General features: G+C 43.2%; 1 protein-coding gene across 7 annotated transcripts in view; it reads right to left on the bottom strand.

Moving 5' to 3' along the window:
- Positions 1-25,909, bottom strand: part of neo1a (neogenin 1a) — a 161,952-nt gene extending 136,043 nt beyond the window's left edge. For all 7 annotated transcript variants that reach the window (XM_083940586.1, XM_083940589.1, XM_083940587.1 and 4 more), the window contains exon 1: positions 25,343-25,909. In XM_083940586.1, the coding sequence (XP_083796712.1) occupies positions 25,343-25,433 (91 nt within the window). In that variant the 5' untranslated portion in view covers positions 25,434-25,909. The remainder of the gene's footprint in view (positions 1-25,342) is intronic.
- Between the last annotated feature and the right edge of the window lie 724 nt (positions 25,910-26,633).

The raw sequence follows: 26,633 nt of genomic DNA, 5'->3' as shown, positions 1-26,633 counted from the left end.
GCTGAATTCCTAAGCAGGGGAGTCTGCCTGCCCTGCACCAAGGGAGTGAATTATTTATCATAGGCCCTTTGCAGCGTGTCAGCGGCTCCGTGGGATGAAATGATATTTATGGAGCCCCCTGGGCAAGGATGGGGAGGACAGAGGGAGAGACCGAATTAGGGTTGGGAATGGGGGAAGAAGGGGTAAAAGGACTAAAACACACAGAGTTTAAACACGTAGAAGGTGAATGATTTTTGAAGGAGAATGGTTGAGTTGGACAGATAAGAGATAAAAGAAGTAGTAGAGATAGCTAGGCAAAGGTATGCTAGGAAGTGTCATGATCGAGGTCAGGGGATGGGGATGTGCCAACACGCTGGGATATTATACATGGTAGACCCATGAGTTAGCATTGCTTAGGGGATGCTGTGTAGTGCTCACTTAAACAGTGACTTTTATTGCATTGCACTGTTTCTTATTTTATATTATCATAATTATTAGTTGTTAGTTGTATTCTTTCAAAATTGTGAAACTTATCTCAACTAAATTACACATTCCTAAATATGTGGTAGTTAGTTAGACACAAGTCTGATGAATCAGGTCCACGGGGCACAAGTTGCCCATTAACAAACACGCAACCGTAGATTGTCCATGTCTGACGCATGCTCACTTACTGGACATAAGTTTAGGTGTTTGGTTAAGGCGAGGGGGGTGGCGCCTGGCTAGAGCATGCAGCAGTCACATAGCCGGTTTGTAATCTGGTCTCTTAGCGAATTCGTTGTGGGCTCTTACCAACAGAAATGTTCAAATCTCTCCAGTTAGATATTTTTGTTGACATCTAAGTACAGATCACCCCGTCTTCTTCACCCTCGGATATTTGTTTTCTTCCGATTTCAACTGGCCGCATGAGGTCATCAGATGTCATCAACACGCCTACTTGCTCCCTGTGAATTCTTCGGGCAATGGGCTGCTCTATTCAGACATGGGCTCGTTTGGAGATTACGCAGACACCGTACTAGGGAGCTGGCAGGGTAGAAAATATTTGATGTCTGATCCGACTGATTCAGACATTTGTGTTCTCACATACAGCTCTGACGGGTAATGTGTAGACATTTCATTTTTGCAGTGCATGTGTGAAAGGGGCTATAGATAAGTGGAAGACACGCGACAGACACCCTGGGGTTGATTCAAACACAGGGCGTCCCTGTGAATATGTACGAGCCTGAGCCAAATGCACCAGCAGGACACCCTGGATATTATATCATTTCCAGTATGATGCAGGGATAATCTAAACAGTACTATTAGCTGTGAACCAGACTCAAACCTGTAAGCCATGAGCATACAATGCCCAACCCACACAGCTCACTCAAACCACAGAATGCACCGCAAGCACATTTTATTTGCAAGGGGACGCACTCAGGGAAGGAAAGAGAAATATTATGCAAGACAGGGAGACAAAACTAACTAAGGCTTGGGGAGAAAAAGATAAGCTAAATGGCAATGGAACATCAATTAGATTTTCCAAAACAATAACAAAATCAGCACTTTTTGGAAGTGAAACTGAGGGAGTTTGTCCCTTTCTGCCACCAGGCCAAGATCACTTTCTCCACGAGTCAGAAAGTCATAACAAGACCACTTGGGTTTCAACATGGAGTCGGGTTACTCTGCACCACAGTCTGCTGTGGCAGTGATCATTGTGGCGAGAGAGCTGCAGAGACAAACAAGAGTGATCAGCAGGAGGGAAATCGGTATCAGACATGAGCAGGGCTGGGCCACAAGCAGTTCCCTCGAAAAGGAAATGAGCTGGTGAGTCTAGTAAACAGCTTCACCATTGGTCCCCGTGTAGCCCAGGGGCTGCAGCAACACATCAGGTGGTAAGGAGGTCATAAAATATATATACTGTAAATACAACAAATGGAGATATGTGAGGATTTCCAGCTCCAGTTCTCAGAAACTCATCTCCCACTCTTATCACTTAATAACTCCCTGGCTTCTCTTTTCTTATTCCTTCCCGTTCTTCTTCACCATGCCTGCCTGCATCACTATCCATCACCCCATCCCCTTTCATCCTTTCCTATCTGGTGGCAGATTGGCTGCTCAGACTGACTGAACATGCTCATAGTGACTCACAAGGAGGGGTGAAAGGTCATTTGATCACACTGGGGATTTACTTCCATCATTAGGATGTAAATGGACGTCAGTGAGGAAGGATAGAATTGGCATGTTTGCATGTGTATGTGTGTGTGTGTGTGTGTGTGTGTGTGAGAGAGAGAGAGAGAGGGAGCATAATACATGTGTGTTGGCAGTGTCTTCCATCCGTCAGGGTGAGACGTCACGGCAATGCAACGGCAGTGGGAGTAATAGGATTCAGTTAATGAAAAAATTAATTGAGGGTCTGACACCAGCGGGTGCTGATAAGGCTGCTCTCTCGTGCTCGCTCTCTTTGTATATACTACTGTACGTGCATTTTAGTGCGTCTGCCTGTGTGTGTGGTCTGGCTGCCTTAGCTTAGCCAAGGAGAGGATGGTTCCTAGGTTATAATACTCTCCACTGCCTTTGATAGCATGGAAGGCAGAGAAGAGAGAGGAGGAAGGGCAGGAAAGGTAAAGCAAAGGGAGAGCCAGGGAGATAAATATGAGGTGCGGGAGAGAGAGAGATAGACAGAGAGAGAGAGTGTAAAAGCATGCCTGTGAGAGGCTGAGCACTGATAGTGCCTGTGGGATGAGTCGGTGGGTGACAGACATGCTAGAATTTGCCGCCATGCCACAGAGGATAATGCAACCCTCAGCAGGAATGTCTAGAATAACAACAACCACTGCCTGTATCACGAACTGGACCTACTGTATGTAGGCAATGAACCGCAAGAGGCTGGAAAGGTGATAATGGCAGAGTCCTACATCCCATTTAGTATGGTTAATGTAGAGAGCGTTTGTAAGTGGTAGTCTGAAATAAAACCTGTCTTTGCTGAACACTTATTTCTAATTTGACCCATGAATGGATTCAGAGTTCTGATATTTTCTTTTTCATTCTTCTCACTTCATTCATTTAAAACATATGCTCTATTATTTTTAGTTCTGCTCAGCCTTAAATCCTGTTCATGCAATTAAGAAAAAAAATCTAATGACAATTTGAACATTAATACATTAAAAATTATCATTTGAGTGTTCCCTAAATGAACACTTTTTTTCATTGACCTGTCTTTGCTCTTATTTCTACAAGCATTACTGGTGTAAACAAATTTTTTCGCTAGCATTTGAAAGCATAAGAAGTAAATTCAGCTGTCGTTAAGGGTTAGTTAATCCTTCATGTGCCTATGGACAACACCTTTAGCTATATTGCATGTTGCAATATACCAACCTTCAATGGTAAAATAAAACAGAGCCTAAAAAAAAAACGAAGCTACAATTCTATATATCGTAAAGCGTTGCAAATACCGGACAGCAAGAATGAGCCAGGAGAGAATCCAAAGTTCAAGTTCCATCTGGCAACGGCCAGCATACCTGTCAACATAACTGTCATCCACAGAGGTTGACGCAAGGAATGATTTGTGAGCCTGACAATGTGTCCAGGAGGAAATGTGTGTAATGCACTAAATAAGGAATTGTATGGATTTAAAACTGCCTGCATCCATCCTGTTAAAATTATGGCCACAGCCAAAACCATACCTCCAAATGAGAGCACAAAATACCTAACAACCATAGAGCTTTCAGGGTATTATGTCCCTCGTAATACAATTTGTCAGATGAGGATAAAATTGTTGCCTTCTCAGAAATCAGTGTACCTGCAGAACACCAGGCAATTAAACACTGTTGTGCTCACATCCCCACCTTTGCCTGCATATCAAACTGGCCAAATTCCTCTTAATCTACCCAGTGTGTCTGTGAGATAAAGGTGGGGTGTCGGTGTTGGGTATGTGGGTTGTGAGCCCAGACTGAGGGAGCACACACAGCATGCTTGTCAGGAAGAGCCGCTCTGGCCCTTACTGAATGCTGTGGCAACAGTCTTTGTCTGTGTGCCACCAATTGTCCTGTGTATGTGTATGTGTGTGTGTGTGTGTGTGTGTGTGTGTGTGTGTGTGTGTGTGTGTGTGTGTGTGTGTGTGTGTGTGTGTGTGTGTGTGTGTGTGTGTGTGTGCCATGTCATTTTCTATGCACATCAGGATGTTCAAACATGGGCATCTGTGTGGCATTTGTTTGCATTTTTATCTGTCCACAGAATTGCTTTTGTGTCTGAGTGTATGCACATTTGGTTGTGAGGCACGGAGAGGACCTATCTGCTTGAGGAGAGAGGGGGTTGACGGGTAGTTTGGTCTGCCGGCACTTCAAAGCCGCTGTGACTGGCTGATTGGCTGCCTGGCTCGGCGGCTGACTGAAAATCCCCCAAGGGCAAGCAGACCTAAGATTTGATTACAAACCCAATAATGTGTGCTTCATATTTGCAATGCGTACAGCGCTCATAACTCGATTAGACAAGTGATTATCTCAGTGCAGCCAGATAGACACCAGTCAAAGGTGTTGAATGGGCGAAATGGTGGACAAAGCGAGCTTTGTAAGTTCGGTCCGACTCATTTGTAGACAGACGCTTATGCAAATGAAAAACTTTTTTCCTGGCATAAAATCCTGCCCATTCGCCCTGACCATAAATCACTTTCACATGTATCACGCCTTTCTCGACATCCTGTCACCATTTTCCGACCATAACAAAACCCGCCTCAGCTCCCTTCTCCTGTCCTCAGAAGCATTTCTTGCCACTGTGACATTTGCTCTCGGAGAGCGAATTCTGTGTCTGTTTTTCTCTGGGCCCTGATTTTGAGCCAGTGCGATAATCATTAATTACCATGGAATGGGCTGCTAATGGTCGTCTGCGCCATTCACCAACCCCCGACCCCCACCCCACACTCACTGTCCTGGGTCTCCATGGCGACCTGTAGCTGAGTAGCTAGGGGCCTTTTACTAGGACGTGGATGAGGTATAATGATTGGAAGGCGGACCTGACCTCTATGCTTCCTGTGCCACTTGACTAGGCATAGTGCTTATTAATGGTCAATCTCTCTGGCACCTCACAATGGCCCTGATTTACTAACAAGTTCAGGAGGGGCTGAATGGAGAGATCTTGCCAGACCATCCCAGGTTAAAGAAAAGCTTGAGAGTGTTTTGGGGAGTGCAGGGTAAACATTGCTGTAAATTACTGTGCAGGAGTCTCTTGATTGTGCCAGTGCTGCCTTGCAAATGCAAAATGGACGAAGTGTCCAAGGACATTTCATTGTCAATCAAAAGAATAAATTTTCACTTTACAGTGAATATGCAGGAAGATTTACTGACCAGATTGGATCAGGCCAAATGTATCTTCAGTTGGGCATTTTGCATGCTGTCTTTATCTTCTGAAAGACCACTATCTCTATGATTGAACATCACATATATTGGTGCAACATGACATTGAAGGAGAACCTGTTGGCCGCTCGCATACTTTAAACTGACAGGGAACCGTGGAAAATGTTAACATCTTGGTTTTATCTAACATTTACCCTGTCTGAGGGGGGACTGTTCCTGCTCTTATCTCATCACTTAAAACAAATACAAATGAATGTGCTCAGCTGCCTCCGAAAAGGAAATGATGAGTCTCTCTGGCCTGTATCCCATGACAACATCGGGAAGCATATGGCGCACAACAAATTCAATATGAATGTAAATTAAGCTCAAATCAAAATACAACATCAGATGGAGGAAAAGAAAAAGCACATATAGTTTTCTGAGTGGATTTGAGATACGTTTGATTTTCAGCCATCTAAACAATTCAAAATATTTCTGAAGCTGCCACCCACTCCAGTTTTGTAAGCAAACTGCAGAGGGAGAATCGCTCCTGCAAGATGGCAGGCTGACATTCATGAGGGATTTTTAAACATGTTTCAACTCAGCAAGGCCACTTGATGCTAGGAGATTAAAATCCCTTGTTTTTATGTACTCTCCTCTTTAGAGGGTTTTGTCATCCATGTGCACAAGGTCAAACATCTCCAGCACACCTCTGTGGCTGGCTGCACGGATGATATTGCAGTTTGCAGCCTGCTCTTCCCTGTGAGCCAGACATTTTCTAAGAGGAGACGGTAGGTATTCCAGCTCTAAGAATATAAATCTGGGCGAGATGAATCATTCCCCTTATTCCATTTACACACCTTCTCAACAGCAAACAGCAGCCACTTGCCTCCCATCACAGACTCAATGGCTTTCCCCCATATAAATGAGCGTTGTAGGGGATCAATAGGATGACAGGAAGACAGATTGCCTCGGGTGGAGAGGGGAGGATGCTCCCGTGAGGAAAAAGGAAAACAAATTCCGATGGGCAATGCTCCCAATTTCTAAAGCCTGAAACCCCCAACTGCCATATCCTATCCTCACAGCATACTCTGCGTTAAGTTAACTGACTTAAGCGTTCTGTACAGATCTGATATATACACAGAGGTTTGGTCTGCACTGCTTTACTGTGAACCTCAGTTAAAAAAAGGTCACCGATCGTTCAAAAGCAATTGAACAGTTGTTTGTTCTTTCCTGATAGCGCTCCATACAGATACAGTGAGGTCTGACCATATGGTAAGCAGAGTGTGAGACCTCCGAGTGAACCTAAAACCATTAAGGCCACAGTTACATTCCTTTCTCTATGCAAAGCCACTTTCACATATGAACCCACGATAATGACAGGAGAAACAGATCCAGAGATTCTCTTTCACACGTGCAGCACACAACAGGAGATTCTCCATTCAGACATATTCTCACTTAGTGGACATAGTCTGTTGGTTTAGGTGAGGGAGACGCCTGTGTAGGACGCGCAGGGGGGAGTACATGACGCAGGTTACGCTGTGTGGATGGAGCTGGATCTTAATTTGGTCACAAACAATAGAGTCGTCTTGTCGTCTCTCCATTTTCGTTCGCCGTCTTTATGTAAATCACGTCGGAGGTTTGGCCGACGCACTATATACAGGCCATCCTGTGTGACTTGCCTCCTAATTTATGTTCTCTCTTGACTCCCAACATCAACATCAAAAGCTAGATAGACTGATATTGTACACTATTCCTCATACGCGGACTGTCTTTGGTGAAAGTGCCTTTAAAGTATCTCGCACCCTCGTCCTGGTATAAATTACAGAGTCGTCTTAAATTGGATCACCTCCAAAGTATGGAAGATTTTAAAGCTGGGATCAAGAACTATTTGACTATTGAATGCACATGTCCTCTTCCCGAACGCAGCTGGTTATTATAATATAACGATGTGACAAACTGTTTAACTGTTTTTGTGTTTGTTTTGTTGTTGTTTTCAAGGGTGTGCTTTATATGGACCTACTGTGTTGCTCTCTTGGCCAGGATTCCCTTGCAAAAGAGATGCGTGGACACACTGGAGAATAAGCAGCTGTATTCACACATGAGATTAGCTTTTGGTCTAGGGAGCTGGGAGGGTTCTGACTGAATGGGAAATTTTCGTTCACACATACAGCCCACCAATTAATGACAATTTCAGGTTTGCAGTTCATATGTGAAAGAGACTCAATCCTCACCGCACTTCGGCATGTAGTGCTTTAAAATACAGCACAGGACACATACAGTTATCGCAGATAAGTATAATCCCGCAGAAGTGGACAGGAAATATGATTTCTCCTCTATGAGTGTTGTGAACCTGTCCTTAATCTGTCAACTGGGAGTCTTACAACCCTCTACCACGCTTTTTTATTGATTTTTTTTTTTATTGTACTCTAGTTTGAACGTGACAATCCATGACAGGGGGATCCGACCAGGACGGGTTTCTGGTGTTATGAGCCTTTCGTGTTTGGTGGCGTATTTGAAAGGAATATACTCCTCACAGCACAACGTGACTGAGTGACATGAGACACCACTTTAGTAAAGAACCAAAATTTCAGAAGGCCAATAAATGCATCCACCAAACATGAGGATGCTGCTGTCGGAGCAAGTGCTCCCTGACCTACAGGCTCCTAAGTAGCAGATAATTTAGTAGTCACTGGGATGGATGGAGCTCATTGAAGCATATAAAGCACAAATAAGGTCACAAATCTATTGTTGAGTCAACAAAATATTCAACTGAAAGCAATTTATGTCCCTTGCATAGTAGACATGTCTGCTCAACCCTTTCTACTTAAAATACAAACTGGTTTTGTTGTGTTTTAGTGTCTGCCATAAATAGACATAATGAGGCGGTGTCGCTCTCAGACTAGAGGATTTCTGGAGGCAAGTAGTGACTCCAGAGGGATTAACAGTACAGCAGAGAACTACTGTGCTACACATCCAGGTCCCATTTTCTTAAGTATACATTTCATTTATCATGGTGAGAGGATTAGTATAGCATTAGTGTCTTTCAAATGCCAAATGCACTGCATTCATGATATTATCCATCATCAGCCCATACACGTGATTAGCGGTGTCACATGTATGTGCACTTTTAAAAGCGTTATACAACATGGCAACTATTGTGCTATGTAATGCATTAATTCCAATGACAAGTCCCGGGCATCCATGTTGTGTAGCTCAGGCTAAAAATGGAAACTTGAACCAGATTATTTTGTTCAGTGTTGCTCTTTGGTTTGTAAACCTCCGTTCCTACATACTGTTTGTTCTCCTGGTTTAGCCTTCTGCTTTGACAGCCCTCTGAGTCTATAGTCTACATCAAGATAAAATACAATAGGGTAGACTGATAGTTGATAATGTTTCTGCATTTCAAAGCAAACCTTTGTATATGACAGTGAAGGTGACAATATGATTAAGAAGTACTTCAGGTGGTATCTTGCAAATATTCTATCAATGAACAGGACAAATAATTAAGTTCATTCGACAGACCAGACTGGTGACTGCTGTTAAATTGAACGCTATTGTGTGAAGATGTGGCTTTTTTACTTTTGTGTCGATTCCTGGGCTTACAGACGCAGATTTTTTTAAATCTACGATAAACTATAGATTTAGGTTATTGCATCTCTACACAGTAGTCTGAGAAAAGAACATTAAAGGGTTAAGCTAGCGACACTTGTGTTTAGGGAACATTATCTGGGATCGAATGACAGAAGCAATACTAAAGTGACAATCAAGATAATATTAATAAAACAAGGCTGTTCCCACTGTGCATGCAGAAGACAGCCAACAAAAGCTTTTGTGCACTTCATTTCATTCTCAATATAATCTCTAATGAATTTATTTGTCATTCATTTGTTATTGTCTGTAGGTTTCTGTCAGGAGACACAAAACAAACTAATGTCCTCATTGAAACCCAGATAACACCAAGTGCTAAAAAAAAACAGTAAAACCAAGCACACTCAACAATTTAACAATGTTCTTTTTCAGGCAGGTGGATGTGTCTGTCTGATGATGGCTGTTTGGGTGCTGCAGGCTGTGTGGCCAGCACCATGATGATGTATGCACACCTGCCATGGCTCCTGGCAAGCAGTCTCCCAGCTGAAACAGTGGGGGGAAGTGGGAAAAGGGAAGGCCGGGACGGGATGGAGGCAGGGAAGAGGGGGACAGGGAGAGAGGTAGACGCCTTGAGGGCCAATGCTGGGGGGGAGGGGAAGAGAAAGCACAAGAGCTAGAGAGCTGTATCCATTATTAATGGTAGATTGGTGTATGGAGAAAGAGATCTAATGTGGCCGCCAAGGTTGTAGTGCGTGTGTAATCGACAAAGACAGATTCTCTCACTGCGCCTTTTAAGTCTTTCCCATTCCCCATTCTCCTCGACACACCATCCTTCTCTTCCCTCCCAACTGTTTCTTAAAAACAAGAATTGAAAGATTATCCTCACACAACAGGTTGCACAAAAGAACCGCACAAAAGAAAATTAGCGCTCATTAGTTGATGAAGGGATCTGATGAGACAAAGGTAAAACAAAAAAAAGGGAATTAGAGCTTGATTGTAAATGTTGACAATAACGCTCTCATTCCACCGTGTGCATTTGTCTCCCGATTATTTCTTCTGCCCAAATGTAACATGGTGTACTCAACGAGGTCTGAATTTTTACATTTCAACGTATCCCGATTTACTCACAAACACACAAAAGAGTTATTGAGTCACCAATGCCAGTATTCCCTGTGGGGACAATAAAAACTGTTATTGTCAAATATTTTCACACTGAGCACATTCTCCAAGAAATAAACTGCTAATGAGCACAAGTGACAAAAATGTCCAATGACTTTTTCAAGGAATATTTCACAATGACGCTGTGACAATGACGCTGGCATCTTCACTGTCAAAGTGCATGTTTGTGTGTTATTCTTCTGTTGCTTTTATTTGTCCTCTACAAGAGGCTTGCGTGGGGTTTGATTTTTAATGTGAGCTCAAAACTTATGCCTTACTGCGTGGTAAGAAGATAAGGATGGTGGGGACAATGGCAATCGGGAAAAGGAAAACAGTATTTAATAAAAGACGTGATGTACTTTCGGGTACTGGAAAACCCACTGAACCACAACTGTGCAACGCCATAAGGAAATCTATTCAACTCTTAAGATACTTAAAACTAGTGTCTGGGGTTGTAGGTGCATGGAAAGAAGCCCTTTGGCCCAATGCCAGCTGGGGAGAGCCAAATGACTGCGCCTCCATGACGAATCTAATAAAATTACACACACTGAGGTGTTGGGGGTTGACAGAGAATGATGACGCCAACATCAAACGCAGTGTTGATAAATGGAAAGCAGGGAGCGGCTGACCAGAGGAGGAGTCGGAGGGGGGAAGGCGGTTGGAAGGAGAAGGGGGGTGAGGCTGTTATTGATTGTACTGCCTGTGTTCTTGTTGTTAGGAAGATGACGAGGGGAGGGAGGACGATGTGTGAAGAATGGAGGGCAGGGTTCGCCCCGCGGGCAGCAGTTAGAGCCTTGTGCCCCCTGAGAACACACCCAACTACCCTCCAATGGGCTGTCCATTGGTCACACTGACTATTTGATTGACACACACAACCAGTTACTACCACTAACACCCCATCCGACCCATCCCCCTCAGATAAAAACAACAATGCATCCAGGGTTGATTGAAATTCAAAAAGCAAGCCTTGACGCCACAGGCAGAGACAGTGATCGGCGGAAGGGGGGTGGCAGTTGTGGCTCACTAGGGTCCCATAAAAAACAGATGCTAAATCACTTAACAGCTCCTAAATTAGTTGCTTGTGAATCTGCTGGGACACGGGGACTCTCACAGTGTGTGGACGTAATATGAATGTGCAGCATCTTGGTGTGAAGTATAACATTTCACCCAAGGCTAAAAGGGCTACAACAAAGGGAAGATAGCCTCACTGGAGCACCTCTCTCCGCACGCCACAATGCAAACAAGTCACTGCAAAGCTGCGTTGCATATAACGAGGAAAGTGAAGAAGAAAGTGAATTAAGGAAATGAATGACTACACAGACGGTTGCATTAGTTGACAAAGCTCCCCCCTGAAGGACGACCCCACCTCTAATCACCTGAGCACCCAAAATCAATTTATCGGAAATGAGGACATGAGAGGCTGGTGACCGACGACGCCATGTGTGCATCTCATTTTCTCGGAGGGAGGCTTAAGCTGCAGGATTTATCGCCACCTCTGATCTCATTTCCTTTTCATATGCTAGTAAATCCCAGGTACAGCAGACGTTTGGGATGATACAGGGAGAGTGGTCAGTCCACTCAGATTGGACTCCTAGAATTAATCTGGGAAAATCCTCAATGCTAACCTACTTAGTTGTCACTTAATCTAGGGGTAACCCAAATATCAATTACACTAAGCACAAAATGTGGGCCAGATAACCACTGATCCCTTACTCAACAATTAAACCAGAATGGCAATCTGGAAACTGGTTCATTGGCTTCTTGGTGCATATTTGGCATACATTACCTGAAGCATAGCAGATGCACATGGAAGAAAAAGTGAATGGCTCAGGGGAATAAGTGGGCATTACTGCAACACGCAAACACACGATAGTAGTACCCCAAATCCCAACTACATTACCAATCGTCTCTGAATGGAGGTCAGCTAAAATACACTTCTGCTCTACACTCAAGGTCAAAACAACTTTCCCCTGGAGGGCTTCTCGGATGACAACTTAAGTAACACTGTCTGGCTGTGAGTCACACCTGCATTCCACAGAGGAAAATGAGGATGTTGCAGCCGGGTGAGGTTAGAAACTACAGTAGTAAACAGGTTGACACTGAGGACTGCAATTGCTTTTTCACACATCACAGGATGAACCACAACACACGTTTGTTTTCTTGTGTACTCATTTTTTCAATGCACACCTGCAATGGGTAGTCATGGATTCAAACTGTGAGCTCAAGTTTCACACAGACCGGGTCATTTAGGACATGGCCAAAACAGCCCAAGAAAATCTAAAATTATCCAATGAAATAGTGCCTCATTAGCTGTTTTTTCCCCCCACCACAGCTACTTCATGCTACCATTGAGCTATTTTGAAGTTACCAGGAGAAAAGTCAGCTTTTATCACCCAACCTAGTTTGGTCAATTAGGAACACAATGAGCATCCTGCACACTCCGGTGTGAGTACAGTTCATTTCCTGCCTTTATTGTTACAAGTGCTGGGCTCATTCAAAAGTGGATGAAATGGGGGGAGGCCCAGACACTATTTACTCAGCAGGGAGAGACACGAGTCCCTGGCTTCCTAATGGCTTCCTGCATTTCACACAATTGTTTCCCCTCAGGAAATCTTATCGATACAGACTGCCGCCACATTGACCAAAAAAAACCCACAACAAACAGATACTGTCTTTTAATTAAGTATATGTGAATGGGAGGATTACTTATTTTTGTTCTTTTTACTAAGATTTCCAAAGAGGTAGTCTTGTGAAGTGTTTGCATCTAACAGCTAGCAAAGTTAAATAAAAAGGTGCATTACAACTCCAAAGCTGTCGTATTTACAGGTTATGTGTGTGTTTAGTCAATGTAGAGAAAGAAAACAGAACATTGCATTGAAAATAGCAGTTAGCTTACATGCTGGAGCTACTTTTTGACCAACAAACAACTGAGCCCAGAGGCTACACACAGCAGAAGTCATGTCACCTTTGTGTCAGCTTTTGAACATTTTGGTGCCTTTGAACAAAATCCAGCTGATGTTTTGATGAGCTAGTTTTCTTGGCAAAAAACGAACAATGCACTGGTAAATAAGACATTTTATAGTTCCTGAGTAGCTAATCCTTTTTTACTTTCGAGAGAGCCCAGCTCCCATAGTTTCCCCGTGCCTCTAGCATCTGTGATAAGCTGCGCTAAATGCATCAGATTTGTACAAAATTTCCCAAACACAGGGTGATATAGTATTTTCATCGGGACCAAGAAGCCTTCTCATCTTCAGCATCACCAGTTGTATTTCTGATGCCACATAGGAGAAGGGGTTAACACGGTTAACCTTCTATAGCAAGGGTGTCAAACTGATCCAGAACACACCTGACACGACTTATTCAATCACCTGAATCGTCTTCACACAGTTGATTTGTTGGATCAGGTGTGTTCTTGCTTGTTGAGAATACAAAACCTGCAGCCACAGCGGCCCTTTACTGGATCAGTTTGACACCCCTGTTCTATAGCATGCACATGAACCACAGGTATGTGTGAGACTAGCAGAAACAGAGCCCATAAAATCCACACTCAACCTCGGTCTAGCACGCGAGGAATGTTCTCTGAGCGCTTCACTATCAGCGTAGGACCAGGAGGGGCTATCCGCGCCAGTCCTTTGAAGTCTGTGTGGGAGAAAGGCAAAATAGGAAAGGGGCAGTAATAGAGAATTAGAGCCAAGAGGCTAGCTATTGCGAGGTCAGCCAATTTCTTTCTCATTTGAAATTAATTACCGACATAGCCAGTGTGGGGGCCGAGCCGCAGCGTCACTAGGCATCCCATGCATTGCCCCACGGGGAGCACTTGAACCCCTGACCCCCCCAACCACGGTCGTTTGGGGCCAAAAGGGGTGCGTGACATGGCCCTGGCCCAGAGACACTGCCCCGCCAGGCTGGGAATGCAGTGGCACTGTGGGGGGATTGGGAGAGGGACAAAGAAGGGAAGAGAGGCTCCACTGATTCAGGGCTCATTGGGTTAGAGAGCTTCATTATTAAGTCCCCTGTCACTCTGCAGCAAAAAGCACCCCACAGACTAGTAGTGGCTAATAAAACCACCACCCTTTATAACTCAAGACCACTTTTCGACATCTTCTTTTGAGGAGAAATAAAAGTGTGCAACTTGGTCCCCGGCTTAATGAAAGTATTCACATCTCTCAGCTGAACATGGGCCGGTGCGAAGTGCCAAAACCGACTTGAATTAAGCAGCTTTCACACCTGCTTAATTAGATAATGTTCGGTGAATTTTCATTTAGACTTGCTACACTTCACAACAATATTATACAGCATATGGCACAAACAGACTGCAGGACATGTTTGAGGATCTTGCTGTGTGTGTGTGTGTGTGTGTGTGTGTGTGTGTGTGTGTGTGTGTGTGTGTGTGTGTGTGTGTGTGTGTGTGTGTGTGTGTGTGTACGTGTGTACGTGTGTGTGTGTACGTGTGTACGTGTGTGTGTGTGTGTGTGTGTGTGTGTGTGTACACGTGTGCGTGTGCGTGTGTGTACACGTGTGCGTGTGCGTGTGTTCGTTGTTTGTGGGCTCTTTGAGTGAATTTGTTCAGCAGGTATCCTGAAAGCTTGAATGACATGCTTATGCACTCAGGACTAATTTAGACCACTCCAGGTGAATTAACTATGAAAGCAGAAAGAGCATTTTGCTTTTTTTCCTCAACCAGGATTTCAGGCACTGCGATTGTCGGTTGCAGAGAAAAGGTTATACAAGAATGTACTGTCCTTCACAAGACAAGTACACATATTCATATGCTCAGTTGTTCGTTCTGAAAATCTAATGTTTGATGAGCATATATGTTCATAATGCACAACAATTGATTGGATTTGATTGATTATGACAATCATGCATTTCTCATGCTTCCACCCTGCACCATCTGTCTCTCAAGGTCCTTACATTCCCCATTTAGCTGAATTGCTCACTGACAACGACAACTATTTTGAAAAAAGCAAGTGTGAAAAAAAAAATAGCCTGTTCCAGCTTATGAGAATTTTCGTTTTTTTTCTCTGTTTTATATCAGATTAACCTAAATATCTTTGGGTTTCGTGCTGTTGGTCAGAAAAACTGAAAAGAGGCTTTCATCGGGTCTTGGGCTCTGGGAAATTCTGACTTCATGTACTAAACGATTACTCAACCAATTAAAATTAATAAAAATACACACATAAATCATTGTTGTACTAGCTGCAGCCCAATTACATTAAAGGGCAAGCCACATTCAAATCAGGCTTGGAAGAAAAAAGCCCGAACATGTCATGCACCTCATCCTAGCGTGATTGAAAAGGAGGGGAATAAATGAACAGACAAGTTTAGCTGTAGTCATTAATGTTCATCTCACTGTGTTCTTGATGGGACACCTCATTAAGAATCGGTTGGCAGCAGCTGGCTTACTATCCCACTCCATTACTGTTCCACCATGCCAAAACCTCTGCCATTGGCCCTCCCACCCCATCCCCCACTCCAAACACATCCCTCGTGTCTCATATGACATCTGTGTCTCGAGGTCCTGTGATGGAATGCTGCTCGCCTGCTATCCCTCCGCAGGTGCTCCCTGCTGGCCGCCATCCATTTTGCAGCCATGCTGGTGCTGTGGCTGAACGACCCGTCGCTGAGAAGAGTGTGTGTGTGTGTGTGTGTGTGTGTGTGTGTGTGTGTGTGTGTGTGTGTGTGTGTGTGTGTGTGTGTGTGTGTGTGTGTGTGTGTGTGTGTGTGAGTGTGTGAGTGTGTGTGGGGGGGGGGGGGGGGTCACAAGATGACTCAAGGTTCAAGGGACATTAGTTAAGGGATCTGAGGGTATTGATGCAGCTGCTTTCCATCACTGCCCATTGTGTACACGTGAAGCTGGACGAAAATCCTCACCTCCACCTGCTTATCCTCCTCTTCCTCCATCATATCGGACAGAGCAGGGTCGTGTCTCTATTTAGACACAGCTCACGAGACTGTGCCGTCCCAGATGCTGCTCTCAGGTTCTGTACGGCTTCATCCAACAGCGATTGAAACCCAGCTGTACTGTATGTGTAATTTTGGCATGGTGCCAAAGAAAGTGAAGAAAATTATACTCCACCTTGTTGCCATCCTAAGAACGCCATTAGCTGTGTAGATAAGATAAACACTCTGAGTCATAATGTCATAATGTGAATATTGTGCAATCTTCCCCTGCATTGTGTAAGGCTGCCAGTAACCCAACTTGTTCCTCAGTATCTTAAGTTTCATATCACAGACAGCCCTTGTCTTTTATCAGACTCCATAAAACAGACACTAGCAGAGTTTATCATCTTCCCAAAAGGTCAAGGACTCGAATCCACATTAGAAAAAGGACACTCATAACTGAAGAAAGGGATTGGGGACTAATTTTATACATGAATTGCAAGCAATGAAGACCCGACCAGAAGCTCCTGTTTCCAAATATTGTAAAAATATTTAAAAAATTATAAAAGAAGCCCCAATACCTCACTTTTAAGGCTTGATGTTTTCATCAAAAGTCAAATGTATTCACCACCATTATCGTTAATCAATTTTCAAGGCAAAATTAGCATTTTCTAGGACCAAATTCAAGCTTTTACATTAATATAGAAGAAGAAAAAGTAAGTGCTGGAAAGCGTTTATTCAACTGTGAAGGGCCAAGAATCAAAACTGCCAATTCTATTAGATCATGGCAATGTATTATAAAGGCTTAAAGCAGTCATTTCACAATTTCGGCCGCCTCTCTTGACCCGTTAGCTTTAGATGAGCTCAGAGTTGAGGAGGAACTGGTTCCAATAACATGGTTAGAAGTCACTGCAGTCAGTGGAGCCCCGTGCCAAAGGGGAGCTCCCAACGGCACAAAGGAGCCTCTATCTAATGCTGAACCTTTCAAAGAATCGTTTCAGCTCGGCTTTAAGAAGCAGAAACATCAGTTAATACCAGGAATTTTTTTTCCAGGGGTCACCATAGCAGCAGGTGAAATCAAAATAAAACCTGGGAGGTTGACTAGAGAGGCTCCAAGAGGAACTGGGACACAAGTTGATGTATACATGACTAGCGCCAAGCCTTTCGCTGGTCTTAACTCTTAACCCCAAACTGTTTAAACTTGACGTCTGAGTCTCAACACTGCTGTGCTTTGCGTGCTATGATAGTGCCACGGAAAAGTACTGTGTAGGACAAAAATGACACATTCTTCTATTCTTGCTGAAGCCAAAACACAATATGCCTTCTATGCTTGAAAGTTAAGTGGTTTCTATGGTCTTCCTCTACAGAAACCAGTTTGTGCCTTGTAAAACAGATCCAAGACATGAAAGGGAGAAAACAGAAACTTCAAACAGACATTGTCTTGGCACTACTCACCAAAGTTACAGCAGCTCATTATCTACTGAAAAAACACCACAATTAGAAATATTTGTATTGAACTGTGTTACGTGTGCCCTCCAAAAAAGATTGCCGGTCCACATGTCAATATTTTCTAATGGTAAACATCAGGTTTCAATTTATGTCAAATCATTCCTACGGTCATTTTTAGAGATCTAAATTCTTTGGCAAACCCACACCACCCAAACACCAACCTCTTTGCCATTCAGAGCTGTGTGCAAAGTTGTAATTTAGTCTTTGACTAAATAAAGACTTTGACAATAAAACTTTTGCCTATAATAATATAAGTGGTGCAGCAATCAGCACATGCTTCCCCCACCTTTTTGTTTCTGAAAATATGCGCTCGCCACACAATACTGAATCAATGACCATAAGGTTGCTAGCTGCAGAATTACCTCAAGGCTGAATCAAAATCTCAAAAAATCTTCTCAGTTAAAGTAATTAAACACTCTTGTGTGAGTTCAAGTCTGGAAACTCTCTGAACCTTGTTGATAAAACAGCTGTTCAACCCCAGATGGGTGGCATACGCCTTCACAAATACCCACCCCAACATATACACACACATCCCACCATGTCTAAAACTGCCAAGAGCTACAGGCCAGGCACAAGATGATGGCAGCCAGCTCGATTGAGTCGAGCTCACAATCCTCTCTCTGTCACGACTGCACCCACACCCTTTCAGCACATGAAAAGTTCCTTTGACCGAATGAAGGGTGAGAGGCTCTTTGTGTATATGGGTGGTGGATACTTTATGAATGAGTGTAAGACCTCTCCCACATGCACAGACTGATGAACCTAGCTCCAATAATATCATGAGTAAAGTGACGGTGGCAATTCTTGAGGTTAGAAACAACAATACAAGTTAATTTGGTGAATAGTAGAATAATGAAATAGTTGAGGCCACAGGATCCATAAAAAACAATCCTGGGTTAGGAATATCAAGATTCAAATTGCACTTTCCATATTGGACAATTATAATAAACAGAAATCCTTATATTGGGAAAAGCTGCATTGATTCTTGTTCTCCTTGAAGCACAAGCTACTTAACAACTGCACTACACCATGAACTACACCATCACGAAGACTTTCAGGTTAATTTATCACAACCTGGATGTCCTCCAAGAAGATGGCAGAGAATGAATTCATGTCTGAGAGCTGTAGGATGGTGGGACTCCAGCAGGTACAGTGCAAACAAATGAAGGTTATTAATACGTCTTTCAAAATGAATATGTCTCTCTTAATTTACGACCAAGGCCGCTGCCAGGAATGAAACTAGCCATCTCACGAGCACATCAATTATACATTACTCTAATTATATTTAAGGTTTTTGAGAGTAACAACTGATTGGGCAAGGAGTTGCCAAAATCTAAAAGGAATTAGGAAAATGTAATGCCAACTAACTTTCTAATTTGTTCTTCTGTCGCTTACGCTTATAGAATAAAGCCTAAGCTGCACATCAAAGTGTCCCTGGATCCCGTTTAAGTTTTTACTCTGAAGTTGTTTAATGATTGCCATCTTTGTGTCTCTAAATGACAGCTGTTTGTCAGCCTTCAGGTTTATGTAACTGTTATGAGATGGCGTGTAGGATAATGCCTCAGTAGAAAATCTCTCTGTCAATACTGAAACGTTTCACAAGAGATCCCATATCTGTTTTTTTACCATCAATAAAAACCATGTGTATCTGCTTTGAAATATCAAGATCTGATCCATAAGATTTCAACCAGACCAACAACTCCATCGATTCCAACTTTCCCTCTGTCAGTTTCATCGGTTTATTTAAACAATAGGGCTGTCGATTAAAGAAATTCTTAGTCAACTAACACTTCCATGATTTTGACACCGAATTAATGGGTTGATTTAATTGACAGTTCTGTAAAACTGAGTTTCACCACAAAGAATTGTTTACCAGAGGTTTGCTCATAGGTTCCTTGAAATAAGTCATGTAATAATAAGGCATGTAATCCTAGAAAACAAAAACACAAAACAAAGCCAGCCTTGTCCTTCAACTGCTTAGTTATTACTGAAATGTAAACTAGACCTTGATTTATAAATGTCAAAATAAAACATCTCGGAGGATTGAAAAATGTGCGTTCCAAAATTCAATTAAAAAAAATGTGTAGGAAAAAGAAAATGTGCGTTCCAACATTTAAAAAAGGCTTGATCTTATTTTCATAGGAAATGTCTGTAATATGCCCCCCAGCGCTGTAAAAACAGTTCAGTGTATAACAGAGCCTTGCACTCATTAGTCCAGGCTCATCTGACAAGCACAGCTTGCATGTGTCATAATCCTATGCAGCTGCCACTACCGACAGGAGACACCACGACAGGAGCTCAGCAGAACCAAAATAGCAAAAGTTTGAGGAAAATTTTCAGGGAAAAAAAAAAAAAAAAAAGTCCTCACTGTCCTGCTGTGCTTGTATAATGATTCCTTTGGAAGGGCCACAAAGCTCATTCCTTCAAGGTTTTGCTTGAATGCCAGGCCAAGGGAACATACTTCCTTGCTTGCAGTACACTACTTAAATCTAACGTCAATAAATTCACTGCCATTTGCTGCCGTCATGCTGCAGTTATAAAGGACAGCGTGCATTAAAACACGGTAGCTCGACTACTGCAGTGGTTCTGTATGCGGTCAAAGACTGGACAATGCCACGCTGTCCTGAAGAACATGACCAACTGTGACTGCAGTCTAGCACAGCATAAATATTGAAGAATGTATCCTGCTGCAACACTACCACTTGCTACTCACACAGCCTTCACCTACAGGTCTTTCTGACCATGTTGTGTGCTGCTCTGGTAAAAGCTTCGGCACAACAGCGGTGCTCAGAATGGTAAATTATTGTTTTGGTTTATCAAACCCTTCCTGTCCAAATCCAAGCCCATTGCAATATCAAGAAACCTTTGCGGAAATGTTTACGTCAAAAGGACGTTCCTTGTAACAGGAGAGAAATTGAAAAGATTTTCCCTGTGCAGCATCTTCCCTGATTAGATGCTTTCAAGATTTTTAAAGAAATGGAAATGTTGCCACACATCCAACACCACGTCCCGACATAACACACACAGCTTTGTGTTCGTAGAACTGCAAGACTGTGGCGAGGCTTGAGGAGCAGACCACTTAAAGCTTTGTTTATGGCCGCGCTTTTCGTTTCAGTATTCTCACACTGCGGCGCCCATGAACCTCGCTTTAGTTGTCCAGAGCCCGACAGGAATCGCCTTATGACTGAAGTGCACAGCGGCGTCGTGAAAGAGATGACTAACCATACTCTTTACTGACATGTAGCCATGTTTCGGTGTTCTTTGTGTACTTTGCTCACACTGCTGCTATGTGCGTCAGCTCCATGGAAACTAAAAAGACTCCGCTCGCCCAGAGGTCATTACGCCTGAGCATCATTCAGTCACAGCTTAACAGGGAAGTCTGGAAATTACAACAGCACCACAGTGAATTAGAGATTGTGCATTTTGTTCCATTTCAAGAAGAAAACTAAAAGCAACAGTAGAAATCAGTGAGGCAAACGTGTTTCCAGCTAGGTCTCCGGGAAAAGATAACAATATTGTTGAAGTAAAGTCCCTCAGGTTACCATTGGGTCTCAAAGGACTCGTCACACAGGGCATACTGTATATGGACAGCTCTATAGACTCTTGACACTTTTCAACTTTCTTCAAACCACCAGCGAGTGTGTTTTTCAGCTTTTTTTGTTTTGACATGAAAGGGCCAGCAGACACAAAGAAGACGCACAGCAGCCGCTTTGGAAAGGTGCTGCGTCCGACATCGTTTTAGTCACAGCAGGAACACCTCTGAGGCTGAGAGAAGTTCGGCTTTTAAGAGGAGCACACTTGATGTGAGCCGCTTTTTGAGAACTGACCAATCATAACACCACATATTGCTGGCTTTCAAAGCGCAGAGAAAATTGATGGTTCTGGACAACACCTATGCCCCTTTTGCACTCCATTCAATCAAAGGAGTCTCCTCTGTCCAGGGAGCAGGGTTCCCCGCGGAAATTGATTAGCAGAAGTGGTGTGTAAAAAAAAAAAAGCCTTTATTCTTTTTGCCAGCATATGGCCTAAAAAAAAGTCCTGGTAAAATAGACCAGGGACTGCAGCTATAAAGGTGGAATTTATTTAAAATTAAAAAAGCAAAGCCGGTGAATTTGTACTTCTAAGTTAACTTCATCCCAGTGTTTTAATGGCAAAGGAGTCATTTCCAACAACGTCAGAATAATAATAATATTCCTCCAATATCAGGTACGGAAATATGGTAAATGCATGCAAAAATCACCTCAGATTAACTGATTTTCAGTGAAATGCAAAGTTGATTATTTCCCAAGCGGTTTACAAGATAAATTATAAATGCTTGAAAAGTTATATCCAGAAAAAACACAACCAACTGCTAAAAAAAGGGAAAAAAAGAAAATACTGAATGTGGGTGAAATACAAAATATACAGCCCTAAGAAAGTCTTTTTTTTAGGTCATTGACTGTGTACCAGAATCAGAGGCTGGTAAACAGGATTCAGTGGGGAGACAGGAAAAGCACAATTCAGTCATTTTGAAGCTCAGATAGAGGCAATTTTGTTTAAGAAAAGGAGGTAGCAGAAGTCATGGACTTGTTTATGATCCGCTCTAGGCTTAGGACCATGACCCTTGGCTTCTCTCCACTCAAAACAGCCCTTCACTATCACAAGCAACAAGCCAGCAAGGTCTCAAATACACAGGGGGCTAACAATACCAGTTAGAGAAACTGTCTCAAACAGCACGCTGAACAGCCATCAGTGAGCATGCGGAAAAACACTGGATTAAAATGTGTAGTGTGGAGAGAGACTTCATGTTGATTCAGTCTGGCGTACAAGAATTCAGGACTGCCAGCTGATGTGTGAATGTTTGACATGTTGTAAAATGGGATCAAACCATGTGTGTTTCAAGGCGTGCATGTTTTTCCATGGTGGAAGTGATGGTGGCGTGTCCACACAAATCCTTAAGTTCAGAACACACTGAAGACACCGTTTTGAATAACAGCCATATATGAGCAGGTCAACACAGTGGAAAGCCTTGTTAGATGAAATAAGAGCCAATAGTTCCATTATTTTTGCCACAATAGTTCGCTGAGCGCTGAAAGCTGAAAGCTAGTGATTGCACTGACCCCCAGTCACCACAAAGAGATGCAACAGCAGATGCCGTGCCATCCATTCAGAAGATATTGATCTCTATTTCCTCCTGCCAATTACATGTAATAAACTGCTGTGACAGTTGGGGCAAATTATTTAAATAACCCCTGTCATTTTAACCCCCCACCCATCCAAACCCTGGACACAAACAAGTTGTTATTTTCACCGGTGATCTCAAACTGCTGACCTCGTCACGCCACCTCCAACACAAGGACACAGAGAACAGAATCAAACTGAGCCTCCACAGCAGTGTGCATAGCAGATCAGTAGCATTTCCTAATGGGGGTGCTATCATTAGTGAAACAGATGAATCAAACACTTGGCCAAGTGCGCAATTATCCATCTCTTGTGGATGGAGGTCATTAGGACTTTATGAGCGATTGGAGCCTATGAATAAATAATCAGTAAACAGCATATTCTATACGGGCAGAGACAGCAGGTGACTTCGCATGATGACGCACTCTCTCGACCCATCACAAGATGATGTGGACACGAGGAAAAGATGAAGCTACTTTACTCTGAAGATGAAGTTGTATTTGTGCAAATGGCTAACCTTTCAATACATATTGCTTAAAGATTACACTGCGAAAAATTCAGGTTAAAAAAAGATCAAACTAAGCCTTCTTCCTCTTTGTCCCCACTAACTGGGATGTAGGACCACCAGGGTTTTCCAAACACAACAACACAAAAGGTGGTAAATTGTGTTCTTAGCAGCAAAATCCACAGAGAAGACCTTAAATGGGCCAAAGAAAATAACAGTTGTTTTTAAGTCTGGTCGACGGTGCATCTGAGGTGGTCTGTGAGGATAAAACCCTGGAGAGTGGTCTGTAAGAGCCGAGAGGGTTGCCAAATGTTTACACATCTCGGCAAGTTATTTGCATTGTCCACTGGGAGACAATCAGCACACTATTCCCTCCCAGCAGGATTACAGAGATAAGATAACGCCTAAATGGATTTTACACTCCTCTAACAGGGACTTATCTATAAACGCCAAACTTTCTGAGCCATTTTTTAAAAACTTCTAACTACTTTTAAGAGTTACAGGAGGAGGAAGTGGTGAAAAATAGCAGCAGATTGGCTGAACTTTAACAGGTTATTCCGTAGTGAAACAAAAAAGTGAGAGTACCGATTCTATCTGTCCCCGAACCAAATGAGACTGAAACTCTAGAAAAGTGAGGGTCCAACTCTGTCAGCTTTGAAAAAAGATAAGTTCTGGCCACAGTCAGGACCTCAAAGAAACGTGTTTTGAATAAACAGTTATTTTCAGAGAGGGGGACCCCACAATTAGTAATTGGAGACTCTCTCTGCGTGTGGGTCCCAGTCCAATTCTCTGGAATCAATCAAGGCTCCCAAAGGAACTCCCTGGTCCCCTTAATCTCCTGGTTTTATTACTTTCCAGACAGTCGGCCTGTTTCACCCTACCCCCATCTCTCTCTTTTGTACTGATCTCCAGCAAAGCCAAGGAGGGGCTTTTTTTTTTTCTCTCCCTCTCTATCTCCCCTTCTACCACTGCAGAGCGCTTTTCATGCAGGAGAGGGTCTTTCATCAGGCTCAACACGCAAGAGAGCCCAACAGCTAGCACAGGCCTGTCACTCCAAGGCCCGTCTTCTGTGCACAATCTTTTTTTTTTTTAAATAAACAACAAGCTTTCAAATTTCAAAAGGCACATAGACTGCCTTTCTTTCTGAGACACACACACACACACACACACACACACAAACACACACAACTATTTTGCATATCACGAGAATGATGGGGGAAAAAAAAACTGGGCCATGTTGCACAAGAGTCAGTTATATTCACAATTTTCCAGACCACATGCTGCTGCGTTTGATGGTGTCCGACAGCTTAAATGATAAAGATGTGACTCTGTCAGGATGGGTTGTGTGATACGGGCTGAAGCTGTTCACTTCAGTGACTGCTGGAAAGACATTTTTCCTTTTCACAGCTCCCCAATTTATCTCAGGCACTCATGGCTCCGGGTGCTTATTGGGGTTAAGCTGAAACACACAGACTCTAACAAAATACCTCCAGTATTAAAGAAATCACCTCTATTACCGGTGAAATCTCTCACTTCCAGAATACCAACAGTTGGGGTAAGACAGAGTGAGACTGCAGTGCAGTGCCCTCACTTCAAAACAATTAACAGAAGCAAACGAATTGGTGTCTGTTTATCCATCAGCTTAACGTGTATTGACGCCCAGGTAATGAGATGTCTGCTGGACTGATGATGCCAGCTTATTACCTGACAGTAACCACTAATGACTCTTTGTGATTTTTTTTTTCCCTGTCTCAAGTTCCTGCCCATCCATTGCATCCCCCGTGATCACAGAGGCAGTCAAACACAGGTAGATGGACCATCTCGGTTCAACTCATTCAAAATGTGCCCAAAATCCAAATGCGCACAAACCTAAATACATATTTGCACCTCGTGTCTAGCAGTCATTTGGAAGAGAAACAGAGAAAACCCCATCAGCAGTTGTGCCTCAACAGCCTCAATGCAGACAAAAGGACGGAATGGAAAAAGCGTGTTGCTCTAGTGCTCTGAACAGGGCTGGTCCAGGATCCGTTTATGGGAGAGTAGGCTACTTTGAAAGTTGGGTAGATGGTGAAGGAGTAGTTGAACCGAACACGGCACAATTAGCTTCCTAGCTCCACGTCTGAGCCATTCCGTGCGTCCCCTTTCTTCCAACTCGTGATACAATGTCGCTAAGTTTCTCCCAGTCGATGCGTAAAGAGGCGCACACGCACACACACACACACACACACACATACATAATAAAGGCATTTACCTTTGTCGACATGCTTTGCCGCGGTGGTCTCGGTGTAGAGAAAGGTGAGACAGAGGAGAGAGAGGAGCGACAGAGCTCCCCGCTCGGCCATCACTTTTCACAAATACAATCTTTGCAGGCTCCAGGAACCTCCGGAGAAGCTTCAACACACACACAAGAAAAAAAAAAAAAAAAAAAAAGAAATCCTTAAAAATCCCCCCGGCCACCTCCTGCAAAAAATGCACAAGCGGAGAAAAAAAAAAAGTTCAAAGTCCTATAATGTGCAGAAACATCCGGAGCCAGGTACTTTTAAAAGTGGCCGGATGAAACATGTAGCTGGAAAGAGAGAGCCGCAGGTTACGGAGACTGTTTTCTCAACTTGGTCGAGGCAGAGGTCGGAGGAAAAAAAACAACCGAATTCAATCCATTGCCACGGAGGCGCAGCGCAAAGACGCAGAGATTTGCGGGCGACCGAGCACCGACGCGCCGACTTTGTTATTCTGATGTGTGTCAAGCGCTGGAAAAGAGCAGAAAGAGCTCCGTTGGAGAAAAGATTAAGATCCGGCCAGAAGGAGAAATCTCCGCCGCCGCCAGCTCACTGCTCACGGACGGGACGTAATAGAGCAGCGTGTTGAAGGGCTGGATCTCCAGCGGCTCCCCGGAAAACAGGGTGTGGATCCACACGGAAGTTTGGATCCAGGCCGCCTTGTGTGCTCAGGCAAAAACTAAAATATGGTGTGGGATTTCGATCCAAAGACCAAATGTTGTAATCCCCAACAGGTGCGCCTCATTTTTTGCTAAAATTATTCGTAAATTAAGCATTTTTTACAGCCCTGATAACACATTAGTGCTGCTTTAAGGTCCAACACACACCTACCGCATTACCAAGAGAGCTCTTTCTCATTCAAATATACATGACAAGATATATTTGATATTAAGGTGGAGTTGATAACAAACACCAAAGTCTGGACTCTTTCCATCTTTTGTTAATTTACTGACTGTTTTGTTATTTGACTCCTCATTGAAACTATCTATCTAAACTATCTTTAACAGTGAAGGTATTGTATGTGGCTCACTGGTGCCTATCACAATAAATAAACTTTATATATGTAGGCAAAAACTTAAATAGGATTTCAAAGACAAGATGTTGTAATCCTCAAGAGGCACTTCATCTTTACACCATTGTGTGCTGAAATGACGCTCAAATTAAACATCTTTTGCAGTATTGATAACATTAATGCTGACTTTTACACTGGATGGAGTCAGTAGATCAAGGTTTGTACATAAATTAATTGTATAATCAAGAAAATGA

The sequence above is a fragment of the Echiichthys vipera genome, assembly GCF_963691815.1.
Source record: "Echiichthys vipera genome assembly, chromosome: 1".
NCBI classification, from domain to species: Eukaryota; Metazoa; Chordata; class Actinopteri; order Perciformes; family Trachinidae; genus Echiichthys; species Echiichthys vipera.
This window is presented reverse-complemented; position numbering and strand designations above follow the sequence as displayed.